The sequence below is a fragment of the Macaca mulatta genome, chromosome 13 (genome assembly GCF_049350105.2).
Source record: "Macaca mulatta isolate MMU2019108-1 chromosome 13, T2T-MMU8v2.0, whole genome shotgun sequence".
Classification (NCBI taxonomy): Eukaryota; Metazoa; Chordata; class Mammalia; order Primates; family Cercopithecidae; genus Macaca; species Macaca mulatta.
Genome location: NC_133418.1, coordinates 38,213,261 through 38,236,626, shown reverse-complemented (window position 1 = coordinate 38,236,626; position 23,366 = coordinate 38,213,261). Strand labels below are relative to the sequence as shown.

Below are 23,366 nucleotides of genomic sequence, written 5' to 3'. Positions count from 1 at the left end.
AACAATGTACCAGGCAGAGAAAACATAAAGGTCCCAAGATGAAAGATATAGTCAAGATACAGACAAAAAATACCAGGGTGCCTGGAGCAGTGAAATGGCTCATGGCATGCAGCGTTCAAGAAGCCTTTTGGGTATTGGTTAAGAATTTGGAATTATATTAAATGAAATGGGTAGTCCATGAAGGATTTCCAGCAGTGTAGTTAGTGTCTGATTCGACTATGTTTTATTTGCCTGCGTAAACAGACACAGAAAGAAGGGTATGAAGAAAGGGGAAATTGGCTGGGCGTGGTGGCTCACACCTGTAATCCCAGCACTTTGGTGTTTAAATTCCTTGGGGTAGGCCGTGCATGGTGCCTCATGTCTGTAATCCTGGTGCCATGGGAGGCCGAGGCAGGTGGATCACTTGAGGTCAGGAGTTCGAGACCAGCCTGGCCAACATGGCAAAACCCTGTCTCTACTAAAAATACAAAAATTAGCCACGTGTGGTGGCATGCGTCTGTAAGTCTAGCTACTCAGTAGTCTGAGAGGCATGAGAATCGCTTGAACCTGAGAGGCAGAAGTCGCAATGAGCCAAGATTGCACTACTGCACTCTACCCTGGGCCACAAAGACAGACTCTGTCTCCAAAAAAAAAAAGAAAGAAAAAATAGTGGAAGCTATTAAGATGACAGTTTGGGCTAAGGTGGTAGTAATAGAGTGGACAGATTTGGGATTTATGCTGGATGCAGAACTGGTAGGATCTGTGGGGCGACTGAATATGAATTGATGGAGGAACAACGAAGCATGATTTGGGCTTGAATAACTGAGTAGTTTGTTCAACTCAGTTTATTTAGAGAAAAAAGCTGAGGGGCTGGAAGACAATTTGGAGAGAATAAAGAAATCTGTTTGGAACACGATAAGCATGAAATGACTACTGAAAATCCAACTGGAGATACCAGGTAGGCTGCTGGATAGGAACCTGAAGCCAAGGCAGAGGTCAGAGCTGGAGATAGAAATTTATCAGGTATAGATGGTATTTAAACTTCCAAGCCACGGGACTCAACAAGAACACTTAGAGACAGTTTAGATGGAGAAAAGGTTTCAGAACTAATGCCAGGCATGCCACTATTTGAGAGGCTGAGCAGAATAGGAGGTTAAGGAGTGGCCAGCAAGGTAGGAGAAAGGCCAGAAGAGTATGGTGTCAGGGAGCCTAGGGAAGAAATAGTTTCAAGAAGGAGGGAGTGGCCAATAGTACTGCTAAGAAGACACAGAGGTGGGATGAGTAGTTAGGTTCCCAAATCAGCCTGTGGACACCTATTTAATAAATGGTGTGCCCAGATAGAGGGCTAAAGAAGGTATTTCACCTGGTTTTTAACCACCAACCACTTAACAATACTCGCAGGGAAAAATATACTCAGACTCCAACAAAGATTCATTCAGCACTGCTTTAAAGGACAGAGGCCCAGCTCCACTGGAAAGATGAGCTAGATAATCCTGGATACCAGTAGCTTATTACCTTCTTACACTTCTGTATCTGCTCAACATAAAGGAACTCTGCTTGATCACTCCTTTCCTAGAAGTTCTCATGAGGAGAATGAGGACCTAAGCTCCACTCTAAAGGTCAGTTAGCATGACTTATATTCAATATCCTAAAGCCAATGACTGTCAGTATTTTTTTTCTTTCTTTTTTTTTAGAGACAATCTTGCTCCATTGACCAAGCTGGAGTCAGTGGCACAATCTCAGCTCACTGCAACCTCCACCTCCCTAGTTCAAATGGTTCTCCTGCCTCAGATTTTCGAGTTGCTGGGATTACAGGTGCGAGCCACCACACCTGGCTAATTTTTCTATTTTTAGAAGAGACAGGGGTTTCACCATATTGGCCAGGCCAGTCTCAAACTCCTGACCACAAGTGATCCACCCACCTCGGCCTCCCAAAGTGCTGGGATTATAGGCATGAACCACTGCACCCGGCTGAGCCAGTATTATTTCTAGAAGTAATCAATCAAGTTAGAGTCACTTTAAAATGTTAGGCAACAATTCTCATTTCTTTTACCTTTCTGTCCTGTTCAGCCTGTATTTCACTTCTGTGATGTTCTAATGCTTTTGCTACTGCAGAGTCAAATGCCCGCTTTTCTTCCAGCTTTTGTTTCTCCAAGGCTAACGTGATGTGCTGCTTTTCAGTGGCCTTCTGTTCTGCCAGCTCTCTGTTCAGCTGATCGATTCGACGATGTGCATGAGCAATCAGGGAGTTCAGATCATCAGTAGAGAGCTTGTCAGCTAAGCAAAAGAACACGTTAAAATTCTAATGATGTCACTGAAATTATACCTTATTACAAGGTAATCTGCATCAACTGACTGTAATTTAAGAGCAGTAAACAAACGTAAAACTTAGCTAACACGAAAAGAGATTTAGATTCCCCAGTTCAATCAGAAATTAGCTAGTGCCCAATAAGATATTTTCAGCCCCTGGCAAAATTCAGGTACCCTTCAGATAATCAGTTGTTTTCCAGGAACCCTCTTTTAATCTGAACTAATTATAAATAGACTTTCTACTTTACTGTAACTTTGTCTTTAAAGACAAAACTTACATATACAATCACTTCTATATTTTCTTTCAGGCGTAACTATGATTAGTTACAACAGGCATCCAATTGAAGATTCTTTTCTGCTAAAACTAAAAATCAAATTCAAATTCTCTCAGACTTTTCCTTAAGTTTTTTTTACTTTTCTTAAACGCATATGATATAGATTAAACCCCAACACAGCAACCAGAGCTGTCCATCAGAATCACTGCAAAGCTTTTTAAAATATGCCCAAAGATTTCTATCCAGGCTTAAACCAATGTTTGTGTTTCTTTTAAATCTCAATCCAAAAATGTACCAACACATACACAGATTAAGAATTATGGCTCCAGCCAGGCACGGTGGCTCATGCCCGTAATCCCAGCACTTTGGGAGGCTGAGGTGGGCAGATGACCTGAGGTCAGGAGTTCGAGACCAGCCAGGCCAACCTGGTGAAACCCCGTCTCTACTAAAGATGCAACACTTAGCTGGGCGTGATGGCGGGCACCTGTAATCCCAGCTACTCAGGAGGCTGAGGTAGGAGAATTGCTCGAACCTAGGAGACAGAGGTTGCAGCAAGCCAAAATCACGCCAGTGTACTCTAGCCTGGGAAACAGCAAGATTCCATCTCAAAAAAAAAAAAAAGAAAGAGAGAATTATGGCTCCACTGGCCACATGCAGTGGCTGATGCCGATAATCCCAGCACTTTAAGAGGCCGAGATGGCTGGATCACTTTAGGCCAAGAGTTTGAGACCAGCCTGGCCAACATGGTAAAACCCTGACTCTACTAAAAATACAAAAATTAGCCAGGCGTGGGTGCACATGCCTGTAATCACAGCTACTCAGGAGGCTGAGGCACAAGAATTGCTTGAACCCAGGAGGCAGAGATTGCAGTGAACTGAAATTGTGCCACTGCACTCCAGCCTGGTGACAGAGCAAGACCTTGTCTCAAAAAAAAAAAGAAAAAAAAAAGAATTATGACTCCATCTCTTCTTAGTCTTTTGGCTAAGATGAAGTGAAGAATTATGGCTCCAACAGCAAAATATAGAATGTAGGAAAATCTATATGACTAATGACTCAATTTCTTAATAAATACATTGAAAAGCAAAAAACAAAAAGGGGCAAGAGATATACTGACTAAACTCAACACGTGGAACATCTTATGGGTATCAATTCGAATAAAAAACTGTAAAAACTCATTCTATGAAACAATAGGGGATATACCAACACTGGACATTTGGTGACTAGGGAATTGTTAAGAAGTTTTAGGTGTGATAATAGTATGGTGATGTTTTTGAAACATACTCACAGTATTTACAAGTGAAAGAGTATGATATTTGAGTCTGCTTCTATATAAGCTGAGGAGGAGTGGGAATAGATGAGACAAAACTGGTCGTATGCTGATGGCTATAAAACTGAGTGATGGGTCCTGGAAGTTCTTTAGTTTTCTTCTTACTTTTTAATGTTTGAAATTCTCCAAAGTAATCAGTTACAATCCATATTACACATGCGCACGTGCACACACACACACACTTCACATCTATAAGATTCCAATCACTTGATGAAACATTTTCGTTCTTGAGAGCATTCGGATACCAAAAATATCCAATTCAGATTTATCATGTGACATAATTCTACTTTATATCTATTTAGATGGCTTTGTGTAAGAAATCATAGGCACAACAAAAAGACTTTAGTCTTTTAATATCCAAAACAAAAGACTTTAAACGTGAAATATACACTCACCTAAGTCTGAAATACCTACAAAGGAAAAAATAGAACAGTTTGAAAAAAAAAAAAAGAAAGAATGCACATACTTTAGTTATTGATCATTAAACAGAAATATCTAAAAGGAAACAAGAAGGAATCGGAGACTAGTACCAGGAAAAGCTATTTGAATACTGGAAAGTGAAATGATACAGCTATTTTCTAAAATTTAAACTGTAAAACAAGACAAAATCAAGGTAAATAACATTTTAGAAAATAAAAGAATCATTGATATTGTGGTTTTGGTTTTAAAGGACTTATCTTTGTTTCACAGTAATCAACTTAAATTGTTTGTTTTTTTGTTTTGAGACACAGTCTTCCTCTGTTGCCTAGCCTGGAGTGCAGTGGTGCAATCACAGGTCACTGAAACCTCCAAGTGCTGGGCTCAAGCAATCCTCCCACCTCAGCCTCCCAAGTAACTTGGACTAGAGGTGTGTGCCACCATACCCAGCTAATTTTTGTATTTTTTTGTAGAGATGGGGTTTTGCCATGTTGCCCAGGCTGGTCTCGAACTCCTGGGCTCAAGCGATTTGCCTGCCTCAGCCTCCCAAAGTGCTGGGATTACAGGCATGAGCCACTGTGCCCAGCAACCTAAACATTTTTTTTTTTAATTTTGTTTTGAGACAGAGTCTTGTTCTGTTACCCAGGCTGGAGTACACTGGCGCAATTTCAGCTCACTGCAAACTCCCGCCTCTTGGGCTCAAGCAATTCTCCTGCCTCAGCCTCCCGAGCAGCTGGGACTACGGGTGTGTGCCACCACGCCTGGCTAATTTTTGTATTTTTAGTAGAGACAGGGTTTCACTATGTTGGCCAGGCTAGTCTCGAACTCCTGACCTCAAATGATCTGCCCGCCTCAGCCTCCTAAAGTGCTGGGATTACAGGCATGAGCCACCATGCCCAGCCTCAACTTAAGCATTTCATAGAAACTATAATTTTCTTTTATCCCTCACATTTTTATTAGTTCATAAAGTATTTTACTAAATCACAGTTTTGACTCCCTGTTCTCAGTACCAGGCCTCTCTTAACATTTCAAATACTTAATAAATTCAGTTTTTCTTTGAAATTTTTAAAATAATGAATTCATACTAAATTTTAATTTAACCTGTGCAAATTAAACAAAGAACTACAGTGGCCTGATTTGAGAGTAAAGGAAAAATGGCATTCCGTATAGCTGGAATGATGTCCCCCACCACCATCACAGGTATCCCAAGCACCCAGTGTGAACACGTGACAGGAGAGGGGAGTGCAGCCAGTCGCAGCTACTGCCTCTCAGAATGAGCTGCTGAACATCCTGGTATGAATGTCCTGACCGTCTTTTTTTTTTTTTTTTTTTTTTTTGTCGGAGTCTCCCCTGTCGCCCAGGCTGGAGTGTAGCAGCACGATCTTGGCTCACTGTAACCGCCACCTACCGGGTTCAAGTGATTCTCCTGCCTCAGCCTCCCAAGTAGCTGGGACCACAGGCGCATGCCACCATGCTCAACTAATTTTTGTATTTTTAGTAGAGATGGGGTTTCACCATATCGGCCAGGCTGGTCTTGATCTCCTAACCTCAGGCAATCCACCCGCCTCAGCCTCCCAAAGTGCTAGGATTATAGGTATAAGCCACTGTACCTGGCCAGTCCTGACTTTCTTAATAACCTTTGTATTCAACACGTCCAAAGACTGGTATTTTTCATCCAAGGGGCTCTGAACATCAACTGATGTTCATCACTCCCTCCTACACCGTCAATCTCACAAAAATAAATTTTCCTCCTTATTATGGTTACATCATTCTTCTTCTCAAAACACTAAAAGAGAGTCCCATGCTGCTGATACAAATCATTCTGGCAGAGAATAGTGAGGCTAGTGAGGGAGAATGAAATCCCGGCTCTACCCCAACCTTGCGCAAATTACTTTTCTGTCTCAGTTTTCTCATCTATGTAATTGGGATAATAAAAAAATTTGCCTTATAAGGCTGTTATGAATTTCAAATAAGTTAATATATGTGACGCACTTAGAACTCAGTGCCTAGTACAAAATAATGCCCAATACCACTAGCTATTATTACGTTTGGAACCTTGCTCAGCTACAGATAACACAGAAAGAGTACTGGACGTAGTGAACATCATCAGGACATTTGTTGTTTAGGGAAATAATAATAAGACCAATCCCAGAACTTAAAGTATAATAAAAAAAAATGATAATAAGAGCAAAATGCCTCATAACACAAACCAGTACTAACAAATTTGGTTTAGGTCTTAGTGCATTCTGATTTCAGAGTTGAGGACATCCACTGAGGGCTAGGGTAATCATGGAATAATTACTGTCTCTAGAAATACACAGGAAATCAGTAATACCAGTTGTCCCTGAGAAGGAACACCGTGTGAGAGGGAAACTTCAAATGCCATTTGTACCTTTCAAATTTTGTATTGTGAATATATACTCCATTTAATAAATTAATAAAGATTTAAATGGAGAAACAACTCAGAGATTGCTTCACAAGGGACTTTCACTTTCTACACGGCACCCTTCTTTAGCACAGGTTTCTCAACCTTGGTGCTACTGACCTTCCGGTCCAGACAGTTCTCTGCTGTAAGGGGCTATTCTGTGTACTACAGGATGTTTAGCAGCACGTCTGGCCTCCACCCACTACATGCTAGTAGCTCCCTCCAGTTGCTCCCTCCAGTTGTGGCAAACAAAAATGTCTCCCAGTGCTGCCAAATGTCTTGTGAGGAACAAAATGCCCTCGGTTGAGAACCACTGTTTAACATTTTCATGTTTTACGATAGGCAGCCAGGCATGGTGTCTCACGCCTATAATCCCAGCACTTTGGAAGGCTGAGGTAGATGGATAATTTGAGGTCAGGAGTTTGAGACCAGCCTGACCAACATGGTGAAACCCAGTCTCTACTAAAAATACAAAAAAATTAGCTGGATGTCGTGGCGCATGCCTGTAATCCCAGCTACTCGGGAGACTGAGGCAGGAGAATCGCTTGAACCCATGAGGCGGCGGTTGCAGTGAGCCAAGATCCCACCACTGCACTCCAGCCTGGGTTGACACAGCAAGACTCCATCTTAAAAAAAAAAAAAAAAAAAAAAAAAAAAAAAGATCTGTGATAGGCACTTTCAAAAGCAGAAAAAAAGAAAAAAGTTAAAAACGTCAGAGCTGGCTTGGGAAAATTAGTAGGATTTAGTCTACTGGGAAGATCAAAGACAGAATGCAAATTCTTAGGGTTGATGCTCGTATCTAACTCTCCACGAATAAAATCTGTCCTGCCCTGTCAACCTAATTTCATTTTATTTGAGCCACTGGAGACTCCCTACTACTACCAATGTCAAGTTTATGCCAAGGAGCTTACATATATCTAATGCAAAGAGACAACAAGCAAGCCAATAAATAAGAATTTCAAGAAGATAAAATAAGGTAATACGGTACAGTGGTTTGTGGAGGAATATAATCAGGGAAGGTCTCTGAGGTGCTCGCATCTGCTTCCACTGTAACCTCAATGAAACACAGACAACCCCTTGAGAAATTCTGATGAGGGAAGCAGCGTCAATGTGGCTCAAGTTTCTCCTTCTCAAGGACAAACTGTCCACAATGCCCTCTTTGCTAGATGGTAGCTATCCAGTGTCTAAACAAGAGTCACTGGTCTCAGACTGAACTTTGTATTTCTCCACATTATTCTCTCTCATAAATCGTACTGTCACTTTTTTACTTGACAACAGTCTAACTGATATTTGCCTCCTGAGTCAACTGCATTCAAAGAGCTAAATGTCTGAGTTATCTTTTGACAGCCTTAACTCCACTTCTTGACATTTAGTCTCCCTGGATGGCCATGATGCAGAATGTTTATAAATCCTTGCACTGGTGTTCCACTTCACTCCTTAGACCAGCCATGGTTCTTTGAGGCAACCCTGATACCTTCAGCCCGGAGAGGCCTACGACATGAGAAGTCTCCTTTCTAACAAATGCTAGCATTTGAACAGTATTTTAAGCCAGGTGTGGTGGCTCACACTTGTAATCCCAGCACTTTGGGAGGCCAAGGTGAGCAGATCACTTTAGGTCAGGAGTTCAAGACCAGCCTGGCCAAAATGGCAAAACCCTGTCTATACTAAAAGCACAAAAAAACTGGTAGGGCGCAGTGGCTCACACCTGTAATCTCAGCTACTTGGGAGGCTTAGGGAGGAGAACTGCTTGAACCTGGGAGGCGGAGGTTGCAGTGAGCCAAGATCGCGCCACTGCACTGCAGCCTAGGCAACAAGAGTAAAACTCCGTCTCAAAAAAAAAAAAAAAAAAAGGTACAAAAAATTAGCCTGGTGTAGTGTCGCACGCTTGTAATCCCAGCTATTTGGGAAGCTGAGGCAGGAGGAACGCTTGAACCCGGGAGGTGGAGGACTGTACTGCAGCCTGGGCAACAACGAAAAATAAAAAAATAAAAATAAACAGTATTTTAATTTTGCTGAGATGGGTGATGTCTGTGATTCTCAGTACTATCACAGAACTTCAGGGAAATGTGACTATAGTTACACCATGAAACGACTTCAGCATCAAAGTTCTCTGTAGTCTCAGCCTGAGGAAGTGGATAGCCAGACAGCTCGTTCCTTTCTCAGTGCAGGGTCCCTAGGTACATTTTCAACAAAGTGTTGTTTTGTCACAGAGCAGACATAAAGTGTGCTTTAAATAATTCACTACAAATACTTTTAAAGTAACAAAGTTTTTAAAAATACTTATACATATACAGTAACACTTCTGTAGCATCAAGGTTATAATGTCACTTGTGTTCACTTGAATTCCAAACTTTTTTTTTTTGAGCAGCAAAGATCAGAACAGAACCAATCACGGATTATGAAATTAAACACTAGCTGAAACTCACGTTCATCACGGCTAAAACTACAAGAGTACTGTCGCGGCTGTGTCAACTGTAATGATTGTGGTTAAAATAAAATGCTGAAAGAGTGTACTTTACACAAAAAGAGATATGCATGCATGTCAGAGGGATTTGGACTAAGATGGAGATGAAGCAAGTTTAGATTCGTTGATTAGTTGTTAAAACATCGAAAAAAAAACATTACTTCAGTTGTACTTACTCATTCCTTTCCACCCAGGAAGGACTTCTGGAGTAATACTGTCCAGCTCTCGTTTAAAGTCGTCCCGAGCTTGGACCACCAGCTCATGATACTGAGATACAACCTTAGCCTCAGACTGAGCTGCTTGGACCTGAGCAAATACAAAGGGTATATGATAAATTGAACAAAAAGTACCACAAACATTCCAAGAAACAGAAGTAGTATTCCTTCTTTTGTTTACATTTTGTTGGAAATGTGTAAGGAAATCTGAAGCTCAGAAACGAAACATAAGCCTTATTGTTTCCTTCTAATTCCTATTCAAATACCATGGACAGGCCCTTTCCCATCTTATTAGGCCCCCTCCCTCCATACAGATCACATAAATGCAGCCAGAAGATCTGCTACAAAATGGACATTTTCATAAGTGACAATAATCATAACCAAAAATGTTACCTATTATAGAAAGCATCAACAATACAGAACAATCCACTTGGTTGGTGTCCAAGGCAAAATTTTTTTTTTTTTTTGACAGGGTCTCACTCTGTCACCCAGGATGGAGTGCAGTGGCACCATCTCAGCTCACTTCAGCCTCAACCTCCCAGGCCCAAGCCATCCTCTCACCTCGGTCTCCTGAGCAGCTAGGACTACAGGTGCACACCAACACGCCCACTTAATTGTTTGTATTTTTTGTAGAAACAGAGTTTCACACCATGTTGCCCAGGCTGGTCTCAAACTCCTGGGCTCAAGTGATCGGCCCACCTCAGCCTGCCAAAATGCTGGGATTACAGGTGTGAACCACCACACCCAGCCAAGGCAAATTTTTTAAAACAGTAACAACTAATATACTTTGCAGGAGAAAAGAGGGGGAGATGGTAGGAATTTACTGTTTTCCTAAATCCTTAAAATCCTTTAAGAGATTATATTTTAAAATATAAAATATTATAAGGTAGGAAACATACCTTTTTGACCACATTATCCAGATCAACTATCATGTTGTGAAGTTTACCCTCTGCAGCAGATATATGAGGCTTGGCCCCAGGAACCTCTTTTTTCTTTGCATTTTCAATCACACTTTTCATCTTCTCTAACTCTTCTCTGGAAACCAACAAAACAAAGATTGAATATAACTTCTTGTCAACTGTATTAAAGAGTTTTAATGTCAGTACAGTATACAATTGTTAAGTCTATGAAAGAGGCCAGGAGTACTGGCTGATGCCTGTAATCCCAGCACTTTGGGAGGCCAAGGCAGGAGGATCACTTGAGTCCAGGAGTTCAAGACCAGCCTGGGCAACATAGGGAAACCATGTCCCTATTTTATTTTAAAAAACGAAAAGAAAAGTCAATGAAAGAAATGTAACTGCTTTTTCTTTTTTTTAAAGACTAGTCAAGTACAATAGTAAGAAGAGAGGAAAGACTAGAGCGAGAGAGTTCCATCCATAACTGACTGTGAACAATCAACTGAGCTAACTCACTACCTTTGGACGAGCATCCGTGCTTTTTTGGAGTCAATAAACGAGAGGCTTTTCTCATCAACAACTGAAAACATTTTGGTTAGAAGCTAGATTTACTAGAGTGAACCAGAGAGGGAATATGGTATATGGAGTGACCCAGACTTTAGAATAAGATCCCCAGATTCAGCTCCCATATCAGCCTTTCATTTCCTACACGCTTTCGTGTAAGGAAGAGAATTCACGAGAAGTACTTAGTGCCTGGCCGAATCATGAGCACGCAATAAACAGCAGCTCTTGCAAGGATCAACCTGACTCACCAACCAGTGAGAGAGAGCTAAGGAAGGCAAAGGCACAGGAGAAGGCCAAAAACCTCACTGAGCAAATACTTAACTGGGACCCAGGGAGCCCTCACGACTCAGAATGTTTCGTAAGTCAGACTGACTGTGGTCTACCCACCATAAAACACAGAACTCAAAGTGATATGAGCATAATGCCTTAAATCTCCTAAAAGATATGCTAGTTTTATCAAAGACTTCTTTCTCTACTAAGAATAAATATTTTCTTAAGAAAGACAGCAAAATTTTGAGTGACAAATAACTATTCCATACTGCTGATGAGGATCTTTAGTCAAATATAGGTTTCCACCAACAGAGGTTGATCTTATATCTGGGTATGCTTGTTCAATGCTAGTTTTAGCCAACGTCCAGGAATCAAGGTCAAGGTGGCATACCTATTACATACTCACTATTTTGGTTGTTAAGGCAAACAGATTGTGACATACTTTCTACATTCTGAAAAACTGCCCAAACTGTCCCAGTAAAAACTGTCCCAGTAAAAAAAACTGTCCCCAGTAAAAACTACAGCAGAATCTCAGTACATCTGAAGAGACACATCATCTAAGCAATAATCCAAAGCAAAACTGACTTTTATATAAGATCCTCTATATGTCTGGGTATGGTGGCTCACGCCAGTCCCAGCTACTCAGGGGGCTGAGGCAGGAGGATGGCTTGAGCCCGGGAGGCTGAAGCTGCAGTGAGCCCTGATCATGCCCCTGTACTCCTGCATGGGCGACAGAGCAAGACCATGAATTAAAAAAAAAAAAAAATCCTTCATATAAGTTTCTGCCAAATTTATTCTGGCCTAATTTTATACATATACATTTTGAGACGGAGTCTCGCTCTGTCGCCTAGGCTGGAGTGCAGTGGCACAATCTTAGCTCACTGCAACCTCTGCCTCCTGGGTTCAAATGATTCTCCTACCTCAGCCTCCCGAGTAGCGGGGACTACAGGCGCACACCACCACGCCTGGCTGATATTTGCATTTTTAGTAGAGACAGGGTCTCACCATGCTGGCTAGGATGGCTCAAACTCTTGGTCTCAGGAGATCTGTCTCCTAGGCCTCCCAAAGTACTGAGATTACAGGTGTGAGCCACTGTACCCAGCCTGGACTAATTATATTTTATTCCTTCTCTCTTTGTACGAGTTCCTAATGCCAATTCAGAACAAGCACAGGTGGAAAAGGGAAGGAAGGGTTTCTCTACCTCCTCTTTATTCTATACAGACAATACCAAAAAACCCAGCCCAAAGAAAGCCACCAGGAGGCCCTAATTACTTGTTAAAGTCCATGAGTAATTACTTGGCTTTGAGAAGGGCATCGGCAGCTTCATCTACTGCCTTTCTGCGTTCCTTCAATGCACCCTCCACTGTGCGCCACTGAGCAGATTTCTTCTCACCTGCAATCTAAACAAAACATTTTAATTATATAATAAATAATTGCTAAAATAAATAAATAAATAAATAATTGCTATTATTGTCATATGATAGGCCAACAAGATTAAACACAGAAACATGTGACATTAAAGTCAAAGGTAAAAATTTATATGCAATATTTCTGCAGAGTAAGAACTCTTAATTTAAGGCTTATGTTCTTAATTTAAGGCTTATGATCTGCCCACATCAGCCTCTCAAAGTGCTGGGATTACAAGCATGAGCCACTGCCCGGCCATATAAGCATTTTCTAAGGGGAGTTTTTTTTTTTTAAGAGTCTCAAAAGGATATACAAACCAAAATCAGAGTTTAAGGATAAATAGCAGGTTTACATATTTGTATGATCCTTATTCCTCCTAAATGTTACTCTAAAGAATCACTCTTCCTAATTAGTTACATATAAGTCAACTATTGTCAAAAACCTCCCTTGTGGTGACTCTTTTGGTATATGAATTGTGTATTTAAAAAAAAAAAGACGGCTGGGCACGGTGGCTCAAGCCTGTAATCCCAGCACTTTGGGAGGCCGAGATGGGCGGATCACGAGGTCAGGAGATCGAGACCATCCTGGCTAAGGCAGTCAAACCCCGTCTCTACAAAAAATACAAAAAACTAGCCGGGCGAGGTGGCGGGCACCTGTAGTCCCAGCTACTCGGGAGGCTGAGGCAGCAGAATGGCGTAAACCTGGGAGGCGGAGCTTGCATTGAGCTGAGATCTGGCCACTGCACCCCAGCCTGGGCCACAGAGCGAGACTCCCTCTCAAAAAAAAAAATTTTGGCCAGGCGCAGTGGCTCACGCCTATAATCCTAGCACATCGGGAGGCTGAGATGGGCAGATCACGAGGTCAAGAGATCGAGACCATCCTGGCCAACATGGTGAAACCCCGCCTCTACTAAAAATACAAAAATTAGCTGGGTGTGGTGGTGGGCGCCTGTAATCCCAGCTACTCGGGAGGATGAGGCAGGAGAATCGCTTGAACCCAGGAGGCGGAGGTTGCAGTGAGCTGAGATCACGCCACTGCACTCCAGCCTGGTGACAGAGCAAGACTCCTTCTCAAAAAAAAAAGTTTTCGTTGAAAATCTTAGGCAGATCCAACACGTTTTTCTCCAGCTATGGAACTGATTGCTACTTTTTTAAGCAGAGCTGGCTCATATTTAGGGAATATATTAGGAAGAAAACCCTCTAACACTAATACCACTAAGTGCAGCAAGAGGCTCACATTATGAGGGGGTGCAAGGTACCCAGAACACTTAGGGCCTAGACGTGGTTCAGTGGCTCATGCCTGTAATCCCAGCACTCTAGCAGAATCACTTAAGCCCAGTTGTTTGAGACCAGCCTGAACAATATAGGGAGACCCCATTTCAACAAAATAAAAAAAACAGCCAGGCGTAGTGGCTCATGCCTGTGGTGCTAGCTACTTGAGGAGCTGATGTGGGAGGATCATTTGAGCCCGGGATGAGGCCACACTGAGCCGTAATCACACCACCACACTCCAGCCTGGGTGACAGAGCAAGACCCTGTCTCAAAAACAAAAAAAATGTGAAATAATAAACAAGATCTAGTGGTAGAACTAATAAATACCCTATTTAGAACTACTGATGAGCATACATAATATTCAAGAGATCTGCAAGTACTATAATGTGATCTGAAAACATCTGTGCTTTCTATTGGTGACATGGTCACAGTACTGCTAACACTACTGTGGTTTGCTGCCAGTATTCATAGTTGAAGAAAATGGTTTTAAATTTCAATTTGAGGCTCGGGAAAATAAAGATGTTTCCCTCCTTCAAGTTCAATGAGCACCTGAATTCTATCTACAGACTCAACTCTAGGTTAAGAGCCCACACATTTAGAAGAAATATTTGTATTTTTCTTCGTGTATTGCTTTTTAAATGTTCTATGTAGCCGGGTGCAGTGGCTCACAACTGTAATCCCAGCACTTTGGGAGTCTGAGGTGAGCAGATCACCTGAGGTCAGGAGTTTGAGACCAGCCTGGCCAATATGGTGAAACCCCATCTCTACTAAGATGGGTGTGGTGACGGGCGCCTGTAATCCCAGCTATTTGGGAGGCTGATGCAGGAGAATCGCTTGAACCTGGGAGGCAGAGGTTGCAGTGAGCTGAGATCATGCTACTGCACTCAGACTGGGCGACAGAGCAATACTGCATCTCAAAAAAAAAAAAAAAAAAAAAAGAATGTTCTATGTAAAATTTTGCAAAGTATATCTTATGATGTGAAAAATAAAGTTGATGTTTCAGTGAGTTCCCACTTTAGTCTTTTTTTCTTTTTTTTTGAGACGGAGTCTGGCTCTGTCACCCAGGCTGGAGTGCAGTGGCACAATCTTGGCTCACTGCAAGCTCCGCCTCCTGGGTTCACGCCATTCTCTTACCTCAGCCTCCCGAGTAGCTGGGACTGCAGGCGCCGGCCACCTCGCCCGGATAGCTTTTTGTATTTTTAGTAGAGACGGGGTTTCACCGTGTTAGCCACGATGGTCTCGATCTCCTGACCTCGTGATCCGCCCGCCTCGGCCTCCCAAAGTGCTGGGATTACAGGCGTGAGCTACCGCGCCCGGCCTTCTTTTTTTTTTTTTGAGATGGGGTTTCACTCTTGTTGCCCAGGCTAGAGTGCAATGGCTCGATCTTGGCTCACCACAACCTCTGCCTCCCAGGTTCAAGTGATTCTCTTGTGTCAGTCTCCCGAGTAGCTGGGATTACAGGCATGGGCCACTATGCCCAGCTAATTATATATTTTTAGTAGAAATGGGGTTTCTCCATGTTGGTCAGGCTGGTCTTGAATTCCTGACCTCAAATGATCTGCCTACCTCAGCCTCCCACAGTGCTGGGATTACAGGCAGGAGCCACTGTGCCTGGCCCACTTTAGTCATCTTGAAAATAAAATATATCAAGAATGGATACTGATTTGGTGCCAAGCATGGCGGCTTGTGCCTATAATTCCAGCACTTTGGGAGGGGGAGGCAGGTGGATTACTTGAGGTCAGGAGTTCGAGACCAGCCTGGCCAACATAGTGAAACCCTCTCTCTACTAAACATACAAAAATTAGCCAGGTGTGGTGGTGGGCACCTGTAATTTCAGCTACTTGGGAGGCTAAGGCAGGAGAACTGCTTGAACCTGGGAGGTGGAGGCTGCAGTGAGCAGAGATCACGCCACTGCACTCCAGCCTGGTGACAGAGCGAGACTGTCTCAAAAAAAAAAAAAAAAAAAAAAAAAGAATGGACGCTGATTTGGGCCACATGAACCAACCTAAATAGAATCACAAAGCATGTAAATGTCAATGACATATCTGGGGGCCAACATATATCACCCTTGTTGAAGGTACTCCTGCTTACAGAGGTCCAAGGAAAACCTACTCTGTAAAAGACACAGATTCCCCCACAATCAAACTAAATCCCACTATTACCAAATCCAATTCTTCATAAACACTGCTTTGTGAAAGTTAATCAGCATATACTAGAAATTACATGTGCACCTGTAGCTTCTACTAGAAAAAACGAAAGCTGGAATTCATTCTTAACATTTCAAAACGTGTTCATACATTTTTCTAATTATTTTATACATTAGCTAATACTCTAATCTGTTAACTGCTACCGTTAGGTTGTAAAATCTTGACTGCAATAGATTTTACACTGTCTAATCACCATGTGCTACACATTATGTGCACTGGGAAGACGAAATACCACCCTGTGTACCCTTATACCCAAGTAGTAACACGGCATTTAAAGCTTCTAATCTGTGTCCTTCTGAGGGATATTGGTCTACTTGGGTCTGAACCCAATACCCTGACATCATGCAACTTCTAGCCTTCCCATATCTGTAGCGAGCAAATTAAATTTCCTGAGTGGTTTCCACTTTGCTGACTGAACTCTGATATTTAAGTACTTTTCTTGGACTTTGACTAAAATGGAATTTTCCTTAAGTTTTCAAAGGTTATAGTTTCTTGCTACTAATATCAGAGGTCTAATTAAATTCTTTTGTAATATAAGTACATAGGACTGAAACAATGTAAAGCGTGTGTAAATTTTTTTAAAAAACTACAGTTATGATGGCACAGTAACTTTACTGACCATGTATGATCCTGATCCTTAAGATTAATAATTTATGTATTTTACTTTAATTTACTCCTTAAATGACCTGGAATAGAGATACATTTATACATAGTAAGTAACTTAATGTAATTATAAAATAATTTATTGGGTCCCAGTATTAAATTTTGAAAAATCAATGTTATTACTTCATTCTTTGAAGTGTTTAGCATAAATTAAATAATCATAAACATTTAAAATAGCAGGTGTTTCAGGGAACATGGGATCTCTCTGTATTATTTCTTAAAACTGCAGGTCAAGTTTGAAAAGTATCTTTAAAAGTTTATCTATGGAAATAGTAATTTTAAAGCAAACAACAAAAACATTTAAGCACTATTAAAATATGAAAGCAAATCTGAACTAATTACTGCATCAGTGTTGTAAGATAAAATAAAGCCCAATGTATAAAATTCATTCTAAAAAATTTAAAGGCTTTTTTCATTTTGTTTTTTAAAGATAATTACTCTAAGGCCAAGCACAGTGGCTCACGCCTGTAATCCCAACATTTTGGGAGGCCGAGGCAGGCAGATCACTTGAGGTCAAGAGTTCCAGTCCAGCCTGGCCAAAATGGCAAACCCTGTATCTACTAAAAGTACAAAAATTAGCCGGGTATGGTGGCGGGTGCCTGTAATCCCAGCTACTCGGGAAGCTGAGGCAGGAGAATCACTTGAACCTGGTAGGTGGAGGTTGCAGTGAGCCGAGATTGCACCACTGGACTCCAGCCCAGGCGACAGAGCAAGACTCCGTCTCGAAACAATAACAAAAAAAGGTATCTTCCCCTAGTGAGAGAAAGCCCATATCACAAGGAAGAAAGCAGTCTATTAAATATTACACTTCTCTCCACCCCCGATTTTTCTTTTTGACCCCCAAGTCATAACAGCTAAAAACCTTCTAATCATTCACTGGGCTCACCTCAGAATTGTCCATGGCGGCTTTCAATATGTTGGAGTGTGCATTGACAGCCTGGACCGCAGCATTCTGAGCTGCAATAGCCTGCAGAGTGACACTTGCAGTTTGCCTCAGAGCATCTTCTAAGCTCTTGGCTAGAGCTTAAAAAAAAAAAAAAAAAAAAAAAAAGAACAGTTAAAAAACAAATCCCTACCCCATAAATGACTAAACTTTTGCTGTTCTCCTACTTAGTCTTCCATTGCATTTCCCAAAAAATTTAAAAAGGAACAACAAAATACACGAGACTCAAATTTAGGGAATCAAAGTTTCACTTAACAGTATGGTAAAGGGTGGGTGCGGTGGCTCATGCCTATAATCCCAGCACTTTGGGAGGTCGAGCTGGGTGGATCACAAGGTCAGGAGTTTGAGACCAGCCTGACCAATGTGGTGAAACCTCATTTCTACTAAAAATACAAAAATTAGCTGGGCATGGTGGCGGGTGCCTGTAGTCCCAGTTACTCGGGAGGCTGAGGCAGGAGAACAGCTTGAACCCGGGAGGTGGAGGTTGCAGTGAGCCGAGATCGCGCCACTGCACTCCAGCCTGGGCGACAGAGCGAGACTCCATCTCAAAAAAAAAAAAGAAGTAATAAAGCTTCATAGATTTATCATCCAGACTAAATTATCAGTATTTTACCATACCTTTTTTTTCTTTGAGACGGAGTCTCGCTCTGTCGCCCAGGCTGGAGTGCAACGGCACGATCTCGGCTCACTGTGAACTCCACCTCCTGGGTTCATGTGATTCTCCTGCCTCAGCCTCCCGAGTAGCTGGGACTACAGGCGCCTGCCACCATGCCCGGCTAATTTTTTTGTATATTTTAGTAGACACGGGGTTTCACCGTGTTAGCCAGGATGGTCTTGATCTCCTGACCTCCTGATCTGCCTGCCTCGGCCTCCCAAAGTGTTGGGATTACAGGCGTGAGCCACTGTGCCTGTTTTTTGTTTTTTTTTTTTTTTTTTTTGGAGATGGAGTCTCACTCTATCGCCCAGGCTGGAGTGCAGTGGCGTGATCTCAGTTCTCTGCAACCTCTGCCTCCCGGGTTCATGTGATTCTCCTGCCTCAGCCTCCTGAGTAGCTGGGACTACAGGCGCCTGCCACCACGCTTGGCTAATTTTTTTGTATTTTTAGTAGAGACGGGGTTTAACCGTGTGAGCCAGGATGGTCTTGATCTCCTGACCTCATGATCTGCCCACCTCAGCCTCTCAAAGTGCTGGGATTACAGACATGAGCCACCGTGCCCAGCCTACTTTTTCTTTTCTGTATATCTAAACATTTTCAAAATAAAAAGTGTTTTTTTTTTTTCTCAAAATTATTTAAAGAAGGGTAATGTATTTCAAATGGGAGAAACAAGGTTTAGGACAATATAGCCCCTTTTACATATTTGTAGCTATAAACTCAACAAATCCATCAGCTTTCTTCATTTTAAACAACAATCGTACAGACCCAAAGGGAAAAAGAAGTGCCCATTTTCATCCCCTTAGCAAGAAGGAATACTCATAGCAAAACACTTATATTGACAAGACATAAGAAAACAGACAGGAGAAAGAAAAAGACAAATAAAAAAACAGGCCAAAAAAACCCAAAACAAAACCCAAAGGCAACTTGAAATGGACAGTGTTCTTCCACAAAAGGACTCAAGAAATAGCAGACACCAATGTTCAAGAGGCACCTGGTTAAGATCACATTTCTATATGCTGTCTCAGGAACACCAAAAAGTAAAGCAAACAACCATTTTAGATAATTTACTAAAATGCAAAAAAAAAAAAAAAAAAAAAAAAGTCATTTGAAGAAAGGCGGCTAGTAAGAATACTAATTTAATAATAAATGGGCCGGTACAGTGGCTCACGCCTGTAATCCCAGCACCTTGGAAGGCTGAGGCAGGCAGATCACCTGAGGTCGAGTTCGAGATCAGGCTGGCCAACACTGTGAAACCCCATCTCTACTAAAAATACAAAAATTATCCAGGCATGGTGGTGGGTGCCTATAGTCCCAGCTACTTGGGAGGCTGAGGTGGGAGAATCGCGTGAACCTGGGAGTCAGAGGTTGCAGTGAGCTGAGACTGCACCACTGCACTCCAGCCTGGGTGACAGAGTGAGACTCTGTCTCTAAATGAATGAATGAATGAATGAATGAATAAATAAATAAATAAATAAATAAATGATATCACATGGCAAAAAATAAAAAAATATATTTGACAAGTGAGAAAAAAAGATGATTTTGAGCAAAAGAAGCATAAACTAGCAATGAACAAATGGAACCTCATGAACTACAAATGGTACCTCTGCAAGATAAAAGAGGAAAACTAATAAGGAGAAAATTAAAAGAAATTGACAGAAGTGATAGAAGTAAAACAAGAGCAGTGGATACAAAGAGAGAAAGGGGCAAGGGAGAGAAACCGTGGTATCTGGATCCCATGACATGTGTGAGTGAACAGTGGACATCAAGTACAGGTAGTTGTGAACTACTTTATGGAGGCCACAGAAAGTGGGCTGCTGGGAGGCACCTGCTGCTTCCAGCCCTCTTCAGAGGTCTAGTCACTGCCCTTTGATCCTTGATAAATATTTCACATGCAAATGTATGCATGTATATTTTTAAAGTCAAGTTTGAGGGAGAATTAAGAGGTGACAGATAAAATTCTGAAAATTTTCACTTTGCCCAAAATGAAAGATGAGAGGAACCAGGCAAGGAAAAGAACAGCTGAAAACAGCAGACATCTCCATCTTACATTTATAACTTAATTTCAAGGTGCCCAAGTGATAAAGAGAGAAAAGTGAAAAGTGAAGAAAAAATAGGACTAAAAGAAAAAAGGAGTAGGAAAAAAAACATTTCACTTAGAAGCCATTTATTAAATATTCTAAAATATTTGTAACACAATCAGAAGAATACAAAAAATGAAAAACAAAAATCCAAATCCAAGTAGCAAAACTAATGCCATAGGCACAGAATGACACCTATGCTATTCTAAGAAACTTGGTTCCTCAGGGTAGGGTAGAACCAGCACATTACAAGGGAAACAGGAACAAAACAAATGATGAGGAGATCAAAAAACTATAAACAGCTGCCATGAGTACTTAAACAACTCTGTCCAGCAAAAAGCTATATCCCACGACCTCCAGAGACATCAACATATTATAGCACAGTACAAAAAATTATGTTACATGTGCTTTAAGACAGAAAAATAAATTTATAAGTATCTATTACCTTTTTTAAACCATCGAAAAATTGAAGAATCCTGACCTACCAAGGACAGCAAAAAAAAAAAATAAAAAACTTGGCCAGGCGTGACAGCTCATGCCTGTAATCCCAGCACTTTGGGAGGCCAAGGTGGGAGGACTTCGTGAGGCCAAGAGTCCAACACTACCCTGACCAACATAGCAAGAGCCCATCTCTTAAAAACAAACAAACAAAAAAACCATAAAATTGAAACTTAAAAAGGAATATGCTTGTTAGCTGGAAACCAGCAATGTGTAGAACATTTCATGCCCCACCAGTGTCAGATGACAGCACTACTAGCGAGTCCAGAGGCTAGATGATAAGGCAGTGTAAGCCATTCTGACTCCAACAAATAAATTTACAATTATTAACAAACAGTTATTTACAATTATAAATTGACAATTATTAATAAAAGACTCTTAGGGCTGGGTACAGGGGCTCACGCCTGTAATCCCAGCACTTTGGGAGTCCAAGGTGGGAGGATCACTTGAGCCCAGGAGTACGAGATCAGTCTAGGCAACATAGTGAGATGCCTGTGTCTATAAAAATTTTTTTAAAAATTAGCTGGGTATGGTGGTACGCGCACCTGTAGTCCCAGCTACAGAGGAGGCTGAGGTGGGACGATGGCTTCGGCCTGGGAGGCTGAGGCTGCAGTGAGCCATGACAGTGCCACCGCACTCCAGCCTGGGTGACAGAAAAAGAGCCTGTCTCAAAAAAATAAATAAAGGACTTTTAGGCAAGCTGTTAAAACATAAATAATCAATTTCTGTTACCCAGAGTATAAATAATCTTTAGTGCTAACATAATCTTTAGTATTATTTGGAGTTTTCACCAACTATACACTAAGAATAGCCTTTGTCACTTGGGTAAAAGAAGTTTAGATGAAATGAAGGTAGTGAATAAAGCAATGCCACTAAAAAACAACAATAGCAACAAAAGAAACCACAACTAGCTGACAGATGACAAACTTGTGCTGATAGTTTAAGAAGAGAGCAACTGGGAGATGACCCAAAATCCTTAAGAAGCTGTCTGGTTTACATACACTCAATTTTAACTTGTTCTTGTTTTTCCTGTTGTGCAAGGCGAGCTGCAACTTCTTCAGGTGGTCGCTCCCTTACAGAAGATGAAGACGCTTCTTCTTGCAGTAAAAGTAAATAAGAGGAAATCAAATTTCAGCACAGAATTTTAATAGCTAACAGGGATATAAAAACCAGCATCATTTGTACTGGCCAGTTGTATCAACACAGGGCATTTTTGTGGTAAGAATTCTAAAACCATTATCATTACTCTTAATGATTCCGAAATGAAGAAATAGGAATCAGTCTTTAATCTCCTTGTTTAAAAAGATGTATTTGGACATTTAAATTTTTAAAGTTTCCTAAGAAAGTCTGAAGACCCGAACCTAGTGTAAATGTATACATAGTGCCTACGTGTTGCCTAGGCATTAAATAGTTCTGATGGGCATATCATTCATAAAAGAACAAATAGAAATAATTAAATTACCTGAAAGCGCAGGTGTGGGTTTTCCTTCACCAATTTCAGGGTAATCAGTTTTTAAAGATTCCTCAGGCTGAACTGCAGGGGCTGGGACTGACAGGGTATCACCTGCTGCAGAAATAATTTGAGCTGCCTCTGTGGGTGCTATAAATATATGTTACTCATGGTATCTGTACTTGCCTAGGTTAACAGAGAAACAGACAGGAATTTACTACGACCACCACCCACTTCACATCTGACTCCTTAAAGACACAAATATTTGTACTGCCACATGTTTGAATAACACACAAACAGGAGCACTGTCCACTGCATATCTAAACTCACACAAAATGGACAATGGTTGGGAAAGAACAAAAGAAAAGAAGTCTTGTCTGCATCCACCCACATTTTAACCACCATTATTCCAGGCAAGCCTTCTAGTAATAATATTAAATATTAACACACAAGAAGTGGACATTTACACAACATGGAAAAAGAGTAACATAGGAAAAAGTCTGTTAATGATGAAGACAGACAAAAGAAAGCAACTAAACAAAGAATATTTTTTAATTGCTTTGAAGACTGGTGGAAGACGTGTGAGCAGGAAAAAGATTACAGTTTTAAACACAAAGATGAAAGGTCACAGTGATCAAGAACAGAACTGAGTTAAAATATACATATACATATACATATATAGATTTTTTTTTTTTTTGCACACTTTGGGAGGCCAAGGTGGAAGGACTGCTTGAGGCCAAGGCCAACCTGGCCAACATAGCAAGACCCCATCTCTATCAATCAATCAATCTTTTGTGTAGTATTTTATATATTGATTGATTTTTATTTTTGAGACAAGGTCTCACTCTGTTGCCCAGGCTGGAGTATAGTGGCACTATCATGGCTCACTGCAACCTTGACCTCCCAGGAACAAGCAATACCCCCACCTCAGCCTCTGGCACATAGCTGGGACTACAGGTGTGTACCATCACACTTCGCTAATTTTAAAATTTTTTTGTAGATAGAGGGTCTGCCTCTCTTGCCCAGGCTGGTCTCAAACTCCTAGGCTCAAG

General features: G+C 41.4%; 1 protein-coding gene across 22 annotated transcripts in view; it reads right to left on the bottom strand.

The window, feature by feature from the left end:
• Positions 1-23,366, bottom strand: part of IMMT (inner membrane mitochondrial protein) — a 52,605-nt gene that overhangs the window by 5,780 nt on the left and 23,459 nt on the right. The window contains exons 5-12 of one of the 22 annotated variants that reach the window (XM_015112781.3): positions 22,327-22,464; positions 21,866-21,961; positions 17,577-17,713; positions 12,439-12,542; positions 10,312-10,447; positions 9,374-9,503; positions 4,287-4,301; positions 2,033-2,256 (exon numbers count right to left, since the gene is read on the bottom strand). In XM_015112781.3, the coding sequence (XP_014968267.3) occupies positions 2,033-2,256; positions 4,287-4,301; positions 9,374-9,503; positions 10,312-10,447; positions 12,439-12,542; positions 17,577-17,713; positions 21,866-21,961; positions 22,327-22,464 (980 nt within the window). Of the gene's footprint in view, positions 1-2,032; positions 2,257-4,286; positions 4,302-7,456; positions 9,504-10,311; positions 10,448-12,438; positions 12,543-17,576; positions 17,714-21,865; positions 21,962-22,326; positions 22,465-23,366 lie in introns of those variants that run through there. The other 21 variants (XM_015112783.3, XM_015112785.3, XM_015112786.3 and 18 more) reach the window with 21 other exon arrangements.